This window comes from Taeniopygia guttata, chromosome 9 (assembly GCF_048771995.1).
Source record: "Taeniopygia guttata chromosome 9, bTaeGut7.mat, whole genome shotgun sequence".
NCBI classification, from domain to species: domain Eukaryota; kingdom Metazoa; phylum Chordata; class Aves; order Passeriformes; family Estrildidae; genus Taeniopygia; species Taeniopygia guttata.
Genome location: NC_133034.1, coordinates 9,921,377 through 9,935,398, shown reverse-complemented (window position 1 = coordinate 9,935,398; position 14,022 = coordinate 9,921,377). Strand labels below are relative to the sequence as shown.

General features: G+C 40.9%; 1 protein-coding gene and 1 long non-coding RNA gene across 9 annotated transcripts in view; one reads left to right on the top strand and one right to left on the bottom strand.

The window, feature by feature from the left end:
• The window catches only part of NYAP2 (neuronal tyrosine-phosphorylated phosphoinositide-3-kinase adaptor 2), a 150,522-nt gene that overhangs the window by 12,653 nt on the left and 123,847 nt on the right, over nt 1-14,022 (bottom strand). For 5 of the 6 annotated variants that reach the window (XM_030280896.4, XM_041718272.2, XM_002194417.7 and 2 more), the window contains one exon: nt 203-4,235. The exons of the other annotated variant lie outside the window; for it this stretch is intronic. In XM_030280896.4, the coding sequence (XP_030136756.3) occupies nt 4,008-4,235 (228 nt within the window). In that variant the 3' untranslated portion in view covers nt 203-4,007. Of the gene's footprint in view, nt 1-202; nt 4,236-14,022 lie in introns of those variants that run through there. 6 annotated transcript variants of the gene reach the window in all.
• Nucleotides 1,128-11,044, top strand: LOC140684711 (uncharacterized). 3 transcript variants are annotated; one of them, XR_012057395.1, is made up of 4 exons: nt 1,128-1,264; nt 3,867-3,915; nt 4,783-4,860; nt 10,726-11,044. It is a non-coding gene; the product is annotated as an uncharacterized lncRNA (long non-coding RNA). The 3 variants fall into 3 exon arrangements; XR_012057394.1 differs by lacking the exon at nt 10,726-11,044 and adding an exon at nt 5,848-6,536; XR_012057396.1 differs by lacking the exon at nt 4,783-4,860.

Genomic DNA, 14,022 nt, shown 5'->3' with positions numbered 1-14,022 from the left:
CAAGGAGGCATGACTTGCAAATACTAACCTATCAAAGCAATTAATTCATTTCCTCCAACAAATGGTACGATTAAAAATGTGTCTAGGGAATGCTATAAATACACATCTATGACTTGACTTTTCTTCCCAAGAATCTCTGGCTAATCCCTAGTGAATAACCTGTCTCTAAACTTAAACTATCAAATGAAAATGAACAGCCAAATATTTTAAACTATTGCTTTTTATTATAATTACACCGGAGCACAAATAAATAAGCACTAAATTATTGTAAAATATTGTCAATGCACTAAAGAAAGCAGAATTGATCTTCAAACAACATCTTATTACTTCAGAAGTATCAAAGTACATTTAATTACATCTTACCTAAAAAAATCAAGTACAAAAATGAAAAGAAAATTAATATGTATTTATACTGTGTATATAGAAACGGCTAATAATATATGATTACAGTTAGCCTCTAGCTACTCCTTAGTCCTACACAATCTCAGGCACATACCTGACAATTTCTAATGAAATATAAAAAAAAGCAACATGACATTCAGTTTCAAGATATTGGTAAATGTATTACATTGGAATGAACACAGAATGATTTCATTTTATTTAAAAACCCTGTCATTTAAAAACATAGTGCCATTGTCCACTTAAAAATAAACAACCCAAACCAAAAAACCCCATACTATTTTATACCATTTGCTTTAATTTGTCAAAAGGAGCGATAAAGTAGACATACATTGGCTAATATACGTAAACACATTTTTAGTGCAAGAATAACAAGACCTGTGACTTTACTGTGCTTTCTTGAAATCACAGTGCACCTTACACAAATTGCTACACTATAATGTTTAACTTCAGGAGTTTAAAGCAAAATAAGTGCATACCAAACAATTTCATATATACAGTCTCCATAAGTGTGTGTATATATGTGATCTGTATGTATATACAGATTGCATATTTATACAGACTACAGCTTTAATGACTGTGTAACTAAGCACTGTCATTCACCCTGTGACACAGAAGCTGCTGAGACAAGAGGTGATGTAGGAAATGTTTGACAGCATTGTGATGGCAGCTCTCGGCAGGACGATGTGCCTTTTACTCGAGCCATGGGGTGGGCCAGCAGTCATGGGACAGGGCAGTGGCTGTGTCCTGCTCTGGCTCTGTCCCTGACCTTTGGAAACTACTCTGCCTGAGCCTCACATCCCTCCTCAGTAAAACGGCTCTCACAAGCATGAGGTTTACTTCACATTTCTAAAGTGCTTTGAAGGTAAGTGCTAAGTTATACTTTACTTTTTCATGTTGTCGCACTTTAAAACAAAAAGCCATTGTTTCCATGGGATACAATGGAGGTCTGGAAGCACATGGGCAGTTATTTAGGAAGGACAACATAAACAGTGTTGAGCAAGGAAAGCAAAACGAAGAGTTTGCAGTGGGCTAAGTGTACAAGCAAGTCTGCTCTAGGACAAGAACGCTTCAATTCCCTGATCATTATTCCTATTACATCTCGATATGGAAAGGACACGATATGAACAAACACTAGCAAGGACAGGACCGCTCACACTGACACTGCCTTCCCCCAGCAGCTGTGCCAGGCTCTGCGCTGCCAGAGATGCTCTGGCGGCGCAGCTCTAAGGGAGCTGCTCCAGCAGGAAACCAGTGAGGACAAGGACTGGCCGAGCTGACTGAACGCCTGCTTGCGTTGTGTCACCAGTGACTTTGTGCCGCTGGGGGAACAGGCTGAGCTAAGTGTTTCACAAGTGGATATGGGAAATTCTCCTGCCACATTACAAGGAAGACAAACCATGAGCTTGCTGAATAATGAACCTGTTATCTCAATAGATTTCTCATGACCAACAAGTCGTCTTCTTTCCAGCAGACTCTGGAACTTTGCGAGATCTCTGGAGTTTTTCTTCTGCAATTTTCTTTCTTTAAAAAAGAGAGAATAAGCAGAATAAACAGTTTGTGTTTTTTGCATGCAATGTGTTCAAAGATTCCCTCACAGTCTCTGGCTTTTTTCATGTCTTCTGTCACTTTGGCTGTGAGGGGTTCTTCAAACCTGCATTTCAACTCTGTACCTATTCCAACCTTTGTATATTCCTAACACACCAATGTTTAACGTATGTGGATATACGTATGCACACATCTATGAGTATATATAGATACATGCATATATACATGTTTATGTGTGTACACATATGCATATATACATATACAATAATGCTAATATACATACACACATATAAACACACACTTCATCTTTTACAGAAATCTCAGTTTGGACATCAAAATATACATTAGTTAATTAGTTATAAAATATTTAAAAACTTTATTTCAGAGGCTGAAAAGAAACTACTACTGATAAAACATTACTGAAACTCAAACTTTAGCAATATAGATTACAAAAACCTTCTAAAATTTGTTATTTTTGGTCTTTTTGATCAGCAATTGCAGCTGTGGCAATGCTGTCAATATAATTTCAAAGAAAAGCCAATATAACAAGAAGTTTCAAACAACACACCTTTTCTTCTTGGTGAATATACCATTAAAATGATTGTTTTAAAGAGGGATTTGTGTACTACCAAACTTCAGACACATAGATATAAATTTTAATATACAAAATATATGCCATAGATCTTTTTTTTCACCCTACTCCATCGCAGTACAATTTTCCCTCACCCTCAACAGATCCTTTTGGAAGATATTTCACTGCACAGATTTCACCCTCGTAATCAGTATAAGCCATCCCTTTCTCCCGTTAAAACCAGGAGTTCATAATTCTTTGGTCATGACATAATATTCTGTTAAAATGGGCGTAATATAATACAGGATTGCAAGCCAATTCCAGAAGCAGCCAGGAAGATGAAACGGCATAGCCGGGAGAACGCGTTACGTGGGCTTCTGCTTCAAAACGGCACAAAATCAAGGGGGATTTCCCAACAGCCTTTCAAGGGGTCTGAAATCCAGCCCACAGAAACAACACGAGGAAATCTGACACAGCATTAAGTAAGGATGTGCTGCTGGATTTAATAAAAGTAATAAACATGTAAACATATTTTGTCGCCTTTATTTTCTGGACCGTCAGTAAATGTGGACAGGGACGGCGGCTGCAGTGGCACTGCCTCACCCCGCTGAGCCACCGGTGCTCTCTGCCAAGGGCTGCACAATGCTTAGTCACAGTGAACCATGGTCTCTGCTAATCAATGGAACATCAGCAAGGAAGAGATTCTGTTGCAGGCTGTGCTGCAGAAAATTTAGTTCCTTGGCAAATAATTTTAGTAACTGGTTCATATAAAGCCAAGGACAATTATTCTGGTTACCATTATGGGAAAAAAGATGCAGAACAATTAATATTTTAAATGCATCTTGGACACCGGCACTGAGCACTTGTACTTTCAGTGCTTGCAGTTTGCTGTTTCCCACCAGAACTCTCTCCTTTGTCCATCCCACCCCACAAGCTAAGGACATCTAACAAGTACGACTCTAGTTATCTTCTACAGCCCTAGCATCGAGTTGTTTTGTACATTGTCCTCCCCAACAACACGTACAACCACATGCTTTTGTACAGAGGCCACATCTAGGCAGGTCAGAGAAATAAAATGGTGGCGGCGGGGGTGGGGGCGAACAGTAGAATAGAACATAGAAAATAGGTAATAAAACAGTATAACAGTAACATTATATAGTAAAATTCTCCATAAATTTTTGAATTTATATATATATATTTATATATTTAAACAGTGTATTCGTTTGAATGTTTTCAATATATTGGTGAAATATTTACATTTTGATATCTTCTGGATCCAAAAAAATCCTGGATAAATAATGTATGCCTTAATCCAGTTGGAAACTTAAATCTCTCTCTTGATTGACAGGTGAGCACTGAGCCAGTGTGTTTTTTCCTAGGAAGTTCACCACCTGCAGGTAAGTCTTAGGTTAGAGCCTTTGTCTTTTAAAGAAAGCAGGCTACCTGTGCTTGGTACCACACAGTGGAGAGGGCATCCTCCACAGGCCTGTCAAATTGCAGTGTCCCAGAAAACAGTTTGTTGCTTGGAATAAGGAGGAGGGCTGTATTTCTTGGTCCCAGCATTCTTTTTCCAACTCGGCAAAATAGGCATGCTGTCCTGTTTGCAGAGTCCTTTCTCTGATTTCTGTCGAGCTTTGATCTCTTTGCAGAGGCAACGCTTTTTTTCAATCATGTCCAGCATTGTATGGTCCCCTTGCAACCACTGCATGCACGTCACCTATTGAGGGAGGTAGATGGAGGAAGAAAAAAAAAAAAGAGGGAAAAAACATACAAATAACTGTCTTGGTAATATATTAAATATGCTTTTTCTTTGCAAAGTTAGCTCACTCTTATTTGAAACACTCTTATGAATAAAAATCTCTATGCCAACAACAGAAACAGTGTTAGTCTTTACTTCTAACTACTTCTTTAAGAAAAAAAAAGGGTAATAGAAGATCCCAGTTTTAACTCCTCCAGAGAACTAAAGTCTAATAAAGATAAATGGTTTTGGCTCTCCAGCACTGGTTGGATTTTAAATGGTAGAATAGATCTTAAAAAGGCACATGGATCTTAACAACATCCTTAAGCTGTGGAAATAAAAAATTCTACACACTGAAACCCACGTTTTATATTGCTTTCCAAATCCAATCTGTCACATTAAAAGCAGGGTGTTAACATTTCTGAGTATCAAGCTAAATATAACTGTTAAATTTTGTTAAAATGATTTAATGAACTCCGTGCAAATTATATGGATTAACCTATCCTATTCTGTGATATTTCATTAGCTGGAAGGCACAAGAGTTAAGAAACTCCATGTTTTCATGCATGTGGAATACTGGAGAACGTGATCCTGATCCAAAAGGGTAGGTTAGCATATGTTTAGCTGTAAGTACATGTCACAGCCCTTCTGAAGCTGAGAATGTGACTTCATTTGAGTTCAGTGGGGAGCTCACAATCGAAAATGTGTCTTCAGAGGCTTTAGACTAGAACAGAAATCACTAATAGTAAACTCTTCTGAAAGGGCTCGTTGGTTTTGGACATCAGAGTATACCTGCAGCTCAGAAAATTTCCTCTCAACACTTACATGGCAAATTTGAAGTGGTGTATTAAATGTTTCCACATTTTTTTCTTAAGAGTTAAGGATTTGTGTTTAAGTAAACACACACAAAGGATTTCCAGGTACATCTCTGCTCTTGTCATGAAAATGAACATGTACAGCAATACTTTGGCAGAATTTGAGGTTCACGAAAGAAATGTATCTTTATTATTAATAGTATTTTAATGCATTTAATAATGCATATGCCTTTCATTCACAAGTCTTAGAATGGCAAGCATGGGCATCCAGTCCCTAGAACTGGGACCTGGTTTGCCTAGAAGCCCTTAGAGAATCCTCTATAGATCCAACCTCCTTGGATCTCAGTAGTTTTTGTGCTCAGCTTGAAGTATATTTAGAATTTAAAGATAATAGATTAAGCAAATGTTCAGATTCATAGCAAAAAACAAAGCAAAAGGAATGATTTAAGAAAGCCTACAAGAAAAAGTAATAAAAATTTATGTACTCAAACAGAAAAAATAATAGAATACAGAAATATTGATATTTTTTGTAAAAAAAAGGGGGGGGGGCAAAACAGGATAAAAGACTTTTATCGCGAAAACTTGCTTACCTTATACACTAGACAGTATTGTGAGTAAGTTTAAACCATAATATGGATTTTGTCCTTGAATGGTCTTATGAATTTTGAATTACCCAGGTAACTTATCTGCAATGTGTCCTCCTGAGTGGCTGAGCCTTTTTTCCAGGAATTCTTCTGTGCCTGCTCTTTTAATTGAATATTTATCTTTCATTTCAGGCATGATCTAATGTTTACTGTGGTGCAGGTGGGCACGAGGCATGGCCATGGCCATGACTTTCTTTCTTTGGGTGCCCAGGCTTGGTTCAAAACTCCCTGTCTGCAATGGAGATGCTCCCCTCCCACCCCTGGGCTCCACACCTGACCTTAGGAGAGGCTCTGCCTGACCCAGATTTCCTCTGATCACCAGCGGTGGGTCAGTGCTTATACAGCAGCATCTTCAGCTTGGCTGGGTCCTCCTCCGTGGGGAAGGACAGGGACACAGCCTGCACACAATTCATTACACAAACATTCCCCAGCACAGAGGCTTCTGTGCCAGGCTTGACAACAGCAGCGCTTGAGCACGGATTTCCTCTCCCAGTGGCAGGCGCCAGGAAATGCCTTCTCCTTTCTATCCCACATGTCACAGGCACAGCGTGTGCCAGTGCCACCCCCAGCGCGCGGTGTGCTCCAGCCACCAAGTGTCACAAGCCCCGCAGCAGCCCCACGACAGCCCCGGTGAGTGTCACACCCGCGTAGGCCGCTCGCCACCGCGCCCATCGCAGCGCCCATCGCAGCACCCATCGCAGTGCCCAACGCAGCACCCATCGCAGTGCCCATCGCAGCGCCCATCGCAGCGCCCATCGCAGCGCCCATCGCAGTGCCCAATGCAGCGCCCATCACTGCGCCCATCATAGCGCCCATCGCAGCGCCCAACACAGCGCCCATCGCAGCGCCCAACGCAGCGCCCAACGCAGCGCCCAACGCAGCGCCCATCGCAGCGCCCATTGCAGCGCCCATTGCAGCGCCCATCGCAGTGCCCATCGCAGCGCCCATCACAGCGCCCATCACAGTGCCCAATGCAGCGCCGTGCTCGTGGCACCGGGCTCCTGCATTCAAGGAGCTACTCACGGGGACAGGAGCAGCATTTTGACATGCTGGTTTCTAAAATGCCAGTTGCAACTTCCCAAAGATAGAAATGGAGTTGTAGAAAGTATCAGTTACACAGATACTCTGCCACCAGAGCTGCAAAACAGCGCAGCTCCAAAATACTTTTTTCTTTTTTATGCTGGCTATCGTATTTTGTTATTGTTAGTGAATAATTTACTTTGAAGAATTTGAATTTTCCCACTTTAGCAGGCACAGATTTTCAAGTCTGCTTGGGATTTCTTTAATGCTATTTTTGTTTGATGGCTAAGTCCTTCCTGTCAGCGCCTTAGGTGTGCTGTCCACTTGGCACAATCCTCCCCTAGACCTGCATTGAGTGTGTGCAGTGTGTGCAGGGGAAACATGCAGAACTGGAGCAGGCAAACTCATTTGCTAAAATACACCAAATGAACACATACGATGTTGAAAGGCCTGGAGGAAAAAAAAAAACTTTAATATTAAAATAAGTCTAAATACTAAAGGGGAGTTTTTTATATCGTTTTGCCCAGTTGTTTAGTGTTTAAGTGCAACAAAATAAAAATATTAGGAACAAAGTTTCATGGCCACTGAAAACTGCAGGACAAACCTGAGAGGAAATGCCCCTGCAGATCAATGAACTACAGAAATGACAACAACCATGTCAACGGCAGGAAGTCCCAGAGTGTTAACTAAATTTTCAGTATGTCCTAGACAAACTACAGGCACTGAGGCTCACAGGCCAGGACTCAACCCAGCTGTTTAATCACAGTAAAAACCCTCGATGACTTCAGTAGGGCTTCTAAGGTGTTTAAAGCTAATTTGTTTAACACTGCAGTCTTAGGCCTAATCCTCCCAGTGACTGAACTGATGGCACTCACACTTAGTTCTAGCACCAATTTTTCTCACATCTTCCCTCCTTTCTGGCTTTAGCCTGCTCCTCTGGTCATGCACCAGGCTGTTAATATCCCTGCTACATCATAGAAAGGCATTTGATCAGTGTGAGAGGCACAAAAAATAATGATGTTACAACCTGATTTATGGAAAAAAGTAGAGCATTCAAAACATTTTACAGCTATACAGGTCTCCTGGGAAAGATCCCAGCGTGACTGAGGAATGGTACACATACTACAGCATGTCAGAGCTTGGCTGCACATGTGGATGTACACAGACAGGCAAAAAATGTATCAGCACTGGAGGTAGCAGTCAGCAAGACAGACCACAGGAGAGGGAAATGGTTCTGATCAAAGAGTCTTGGCCCAAAGCCTGTTCTTACTGAAGAGGGAAGAAAGAGCTAGATATTAAAGCTAGGATTGCAAGAAGGGACCTCCTGGAGACTCCAGGATGTATATCAGGTACTATGTCCCATAATATTCTTTGGATTACAAAATTTGCTGATTGCACATCAATTTCTGTTTTGATGGAATTTTTAATCATTAAATTATTCAAGGTATAAGACATATTTTATAAAATTTTTATTTTAAATCAGATAGAGCAAGAGAGTGAAGAAAAACACCAGGCAAAGGCCCAGAAGTTTGGACTTTCACCAAGAAGGTGTTGGTAGTGGGCTCAATTCATTGCTCCTAAGCAGGCAGTAAAAGCTGTGTGATGACTGGATGTGTAGGAAATACTCAGGAATATTTCCTGAATATATTCAGGAATATATTCAGGAATATCTGGTGCTTGGATAAATTCTCTCACCTGAATGTGACTGAGTGCAGGAGTAAACCAGGATGGCTGACAAGTTCTTGGTAAACACACTCACCCTTTGATTAGTCATCAGCCTCTAGTTTTCCTTCAAAAATCTTCAAAGCAAATGCTTGTACCAAACTTGAACATCAACAATAAAAAGTAAGAAACTCCTTCCACTATACAAAACTGAGCTTTTTCATACAGTTTTTATCACAAATTTTGCAATCTTTAGAAAACAGCAGTCTATGTTGCCACTTTACTTTTACTATTTTCTCTCAGTTTTCTGATATTTTTTATTATTTTATTATTTTTTATTCCCAAAACATTGGAAGTAAATATTATTAAGATATTTTATGTACTTTTGGGTTCTGTGTTGGTAGTGCCATGGAACAAGAAGTAATGTTATAAACCTACCTTCAACTAAGATAAAACAACTTCAGATATCCTCAAAACAATGCAAAATTAACATCTTTCAGAGTAAAAAAAAAAGATCCCTTCTGGTGGGTGTTTTAATGCTTTATGAAGGTCAAAGAAACAAGCTAGACATTTTCTCTGAAAAGTGAAAATGGTACATTTTTGTGTGTGCCTACATTAGCAGTGGTCCTGATCTCATATCTCATCAGTTTGAATTTTTTTATTATTGCAGAAAGATAATTAGAAATCCCAATGGTTTCCAAATACACATATTGCTTAAATTAGATTGCCCTGAACTAGACCACAGAGCTGTCTTGGAGCAGAGCTTTGATGGGCAGAACATGTCCAGTTCAATCGCTCCTAGAGGCCAGGACTAGAAGCCAGAGGTCAGTACATGCCATAGCTCTCTGCCACATCAGAATTTACTGGGAAAAGCACATAATCCCCGGGAAAACTCAGAATAGGCTTTGGGAAACAGACAGTGACTGACACTGCCAGGAAGCCCCTGGTGTCACAGAGGACTCTTTCTGTTTTCTATGGCCCCAGCCCTGGGCACCCCCACCCCTGGCTGCTGGATGCTGCTGGCCCTTGCTGTGTTGTGACACACTGCACCAGCACTTCCACTAAAGTGCTCAAATCATGGGTGTTTGAAGCAAGAAAGAAATGAACATGTTTCTTTCTTTGTCCTTAACTAAGCAGGATAGTTTGGTTTGGCAGAGAGTCATAGCTACAGATAGAAAAAGAATAAAATTTTACCCAGTGATACAATTAAGTAGCTGCTGATGGATACAACTTTACACACAGGTTAGCCGTGTTCACCAGGTGTAGAAAACATCTTGTGCCTTTTCATGGATTAATATCCACACCCAAGAGGTCAGACTCGGGCCCTTCAGGAACTGGACTATTGCCATAAGGAGCACCAGGCAAAGTGTATCAGGACAGGTGCCAAGCAGGGCTGTGCAAGTTCCTGGACACACGAATGACACTGAAATAACACATTGTGATACCTGTAAGTTACATACAAACCAAATGATGCCGTGTAGCATAGCCTTTTCAAATGAAAAATATCATGGTGAAAAGAAAAATCCATGAGCAGAACTAAAAATATAGAGTGAAACATCCTCAGCACCAGGCCTGGGACTCGCTTTGTTAGCTTTGAAAAATTTTACTCATTCATATGTTACATAAATAGTTACATAAACACATGGATGGATAATGCTCTCTCTTAGTAAAAAGAAATTTTGTGCTACATAAGTCCCACACATATCCCTTTGTCTTGGGCCATGTCCTAGGTAACCTTAGCCCTGAACACTGGGCAGGCAGGAGACAATAGCAAGTGCCAGGAGCAGCTCTGCTCCTCCGAAGTCAGGCCACTGGGGTGAAGTGTGGTAGAAGGATAAAGCCATGCTAATTCCCAGTGCTAGGAGGTGTTTCAGAAATCCTGTCATTGAAGGTGATTATAATTTTTCAAGAGTGCCCATGAAAATATATGCTGCTAAAAATGCCACATGGGAGAAGAAATACCTGAAATATTGTACACAGGCCTATTAGTAGTCCCTAAGTCTGAAAATGTTGACAATTTTCATTCATTTTTGAGGAACCCTCTCTAATATTTGATATAACCATACGATATTTCATGCTCTGGACACATCTGTGAGCAGGGTGTGTGTATGAACTTTTAATGACCTAAAAAATATCTTCCACTATAGTTTACATGAAGGCTTTAGACAACAGCATATACCCTTCAGCTGTTTCTTCTCATGACATCTTGGCTGTTAAATTCTTTGCTTGCCTTGTTTTAATGCTGTTGGTTTATTTGATGTGAAATCAGAAGCTCTGGGCAATAGGAGAGCCCCATGATTCTGTTGTGTTTTCATATTTTTTTCCTAGTTGTAGATTCCCACTTCTTGTGCTGAAATTCCATAGCTTATGGGCCTCAGGAAGATGCTGTTTGCTTCTGGCCCTCATGAGCATCTCCCTTTCCTGCTGGATGAGAAGAAGGGCTGACTCTTGAAGAATGGGGGAAAACTACATTACACATAATGGCTGTTGTACAAAAATATCCTTTTCTTTATCAGAACTGCATAACATAGATAAAATAAAAGGCCAACAGCTGAAGTGAGGCTATAGCAAATTGATCTTAAGCTAACACAAAATACAATGAAATAAAAAAAGGCAGCAGGAGAAGTTTCCTGGATCTGTAAGCAAAGTGGTCTCTAACCGTGCAATCTGTGTGCAGTGCTACACATCATTCAGCAGAGCCAAGCATGCTGGTTTGTTTTGGCAGGCTGCAGTAAGTGAAGAAGAAAGGCTTTCTGAAAACCACTTACCATCCTCTGGGAGGAAAAGGAACTCCCTCCCTCATGCCTGTTCTCAGACAGGAGTTTCCAAACTCTGCTTCCCACTGAAACTCTTGACGGCATTTTCTCTGGTGCAGATGGCTCCCAGCCCTCTGGCCGGGTAAGGTAATTCCATGGCAGGGTGTGAAATCCCACTCCTAGAAGGCAATCCTGTGCCTCGGGGCAAGCTCTGGAGGCTATGTTAAGCAGCAACAGTGACTTCGCTATCTGATACTTGGCTTGACGTGCAGGTCCTCTTAGCACATGTTCACAAAAGGGGAGTTGTCCAAGGCAGGAAGGAGTTCAGCCAGAATCAGGTTTCAGAAAATCTGAGCAGAGGGATCCTCACCCATTTGAAGCCAACAAGAATTTACTGTCTGACCTCATGGGTCCAAGAATTTGACTATAGTTTGCTTAAACAAACATTAAAAATAACCTCCATAAAAACGATTTTTAAAGACTTCAGAAGAGCACTTGGAAAATTATGTTGAACAAGATTTCCTTTGCTAACTGTGAGCTATAACCATTGCATTGCTGTTGAATGTTACTTCCAATGGCTGCAAAAGTCTGTAAGTCAGGATGGAACTACAGGCTAAATTTGCATTCATTCCCTCCTCTCTGACAGAGCATTCTGGAGGATTATTGCCATGAAAGACAGCATAATTTGGCCCAGGATAGTTACTTGCTCATACAGCTTGGTACTGCTAACTCGTTCTCCTGTTACTGTCAAATTCAAAACAACAGTTGATTATTATTACAAAGGTGATTAAAAGTAACCGTCTGTTCAGGAACACGCGGGATGTGCACGGTGAGCTGTGAAAGCAGACACTCTCCATGCAGTTTCGAGTGCCTGGGAAGGCTGCCTGGGGACAGTGGACAGCAGAACTGCAAATTCCTCCCTAGAAGTGCCTCAAGTGTTTTCTAGAAGCTTTCCTCTGACGCCAGCAGCCACATTAGAATGATCCTGTGCATTTACGCAGTCACATCACAAGCACAAGTGTGCACACAAGGTGTTAAGCACTACACAATTTGCCCTTTCTGACCTTTACAAATTCTTCTTTTCAAGGAACACAAGATCAATCTCTATTTTCCCTTTAAGAACATGGGAAAGAATTTCCCCATCACACTAGTTTTTATTTCAACAAAATGTGTAGGAGTGAACACTTTGTAATCTTACCCTGTATATATTTAACATTAAAAACATTCACTGGCACCTGCTATTTTACCCTGTGAAACAGCATATGCAACACATTTTAGGGCTCTTATAACATTTCTATTGCTGTGTTGAAGGTTTTGATTTACATTATTCCGAATTTCTAAACTCCTGGAAATATGATTTATTTCAAATGATACTACAACAGAAAAAAAAAGTGAAAACCAGAGTCGCTCCAAAAACTGTAAAACTAGAGTCCCTGGAAAAACTGCATTATCACTCGATGTAATAACATGATGCCATCCTGGAAAAAAACTTTGGACACTTTTTTTCAAACTTACAAGTCACTAAAAGACTTGACTACATTGTGTTGCGCTCTATGGCCTAACTAATCCACCACTTCAAAATGACTGACAAGATTATTTGGAACTCCAGGAACTCCCAAAGATTCAAGATTATGAGCAATTAATACTGATCCTAAAATTAAATTAACAAACAATAAGTAAACCTTCAGCACCTCTGGTTCCAGACCTCCAGTTTCATGATTCATTGCTTTCAATTACTAAATGTCACAGTTACTTTACTCAGAACCAGCCCTGCACATATTCCTATCCCTCAAGTTTTCCAGTAGCCCTTAGATTACTGCTGAGGCTACTAATAAAGCAAATTTTAGGTTACAAATTCACTGTTCTGCTTTCCATTTTCATACTGGCAGTCAGTCTAGCTACAGATCTTTCTGACCCTCCATTATTATCTCATTTGTAAACATATTCTTTTCATCTAAGGTTGTTTTTTTTTTTTTTTTTTAACACCAAACGATTGCCCAAAATGTACTGCTTGATCACACTCCGTAAGCACTTTCAAAAGAAGAGCCTGTAAATTAACTGATATTGGGGATACTGTGGAAAGTAATTTCATGCATCTCAGTGGATCATCACAAAGTGCATTCCTATTGAGATCACTTATTAAAAATCAAAACTTCATATATGCCTTTGCTAAGGAATAAATGCAGAACTCAAGCAACCCACCATTATACTTCCTGTCATTCACTGTAAAATAGAAAGGAAAATACAATATTGTATTAGGTCAGTCACAGGAGGGACAAAGGACAGACACTTTGCTGGAGTTCAGTGGTACAGAGATCTGTGTACTGCGTTTTGCAGTGCAGCAGCTGCAGGGTAACACACTCATGTCCCAGATTTCTTTGGGGGTCACTAACCCATTCTCTCCAGCATTCCCCTTGCTGGAAGGTGCTGCTCTGGGGCGTGTGTGCCACACCTGCTCATGAAGCAGAATTCCCACAGCAGGGTGGTTTGAGCTGGGACCCCAATGGCCACTGCAGCTGGCCCTGCCCATGGCTGGGTAGCCGTGCCCACAGCACAACCCAACTGCAGGCAGTGCCTTTTACTGTCAGCCATGGCAGCTCTGAAAAGCAGCCAGATTCTAAATCTCATGCAGAGCTGAACAGCCCCCCACCACTGCACTGAGAGGTGGTGTGGAGCAGTGAGAGCTGCTGCAGGCAAAGTCCTTTCCTCCTCTGCATCCACAGAGTCCCTGTGGACTGCCAAAGCCCTCATGTGCAAGGGAGCTGAAGGCAGCAGGGTGCATGCTCTGGATATTTCTTGGACCAAGGAAGGCTCAAAAATTGAGAATGGAAGAATTAAGATGAATGGAAACAAGACCATAATTTTGGAA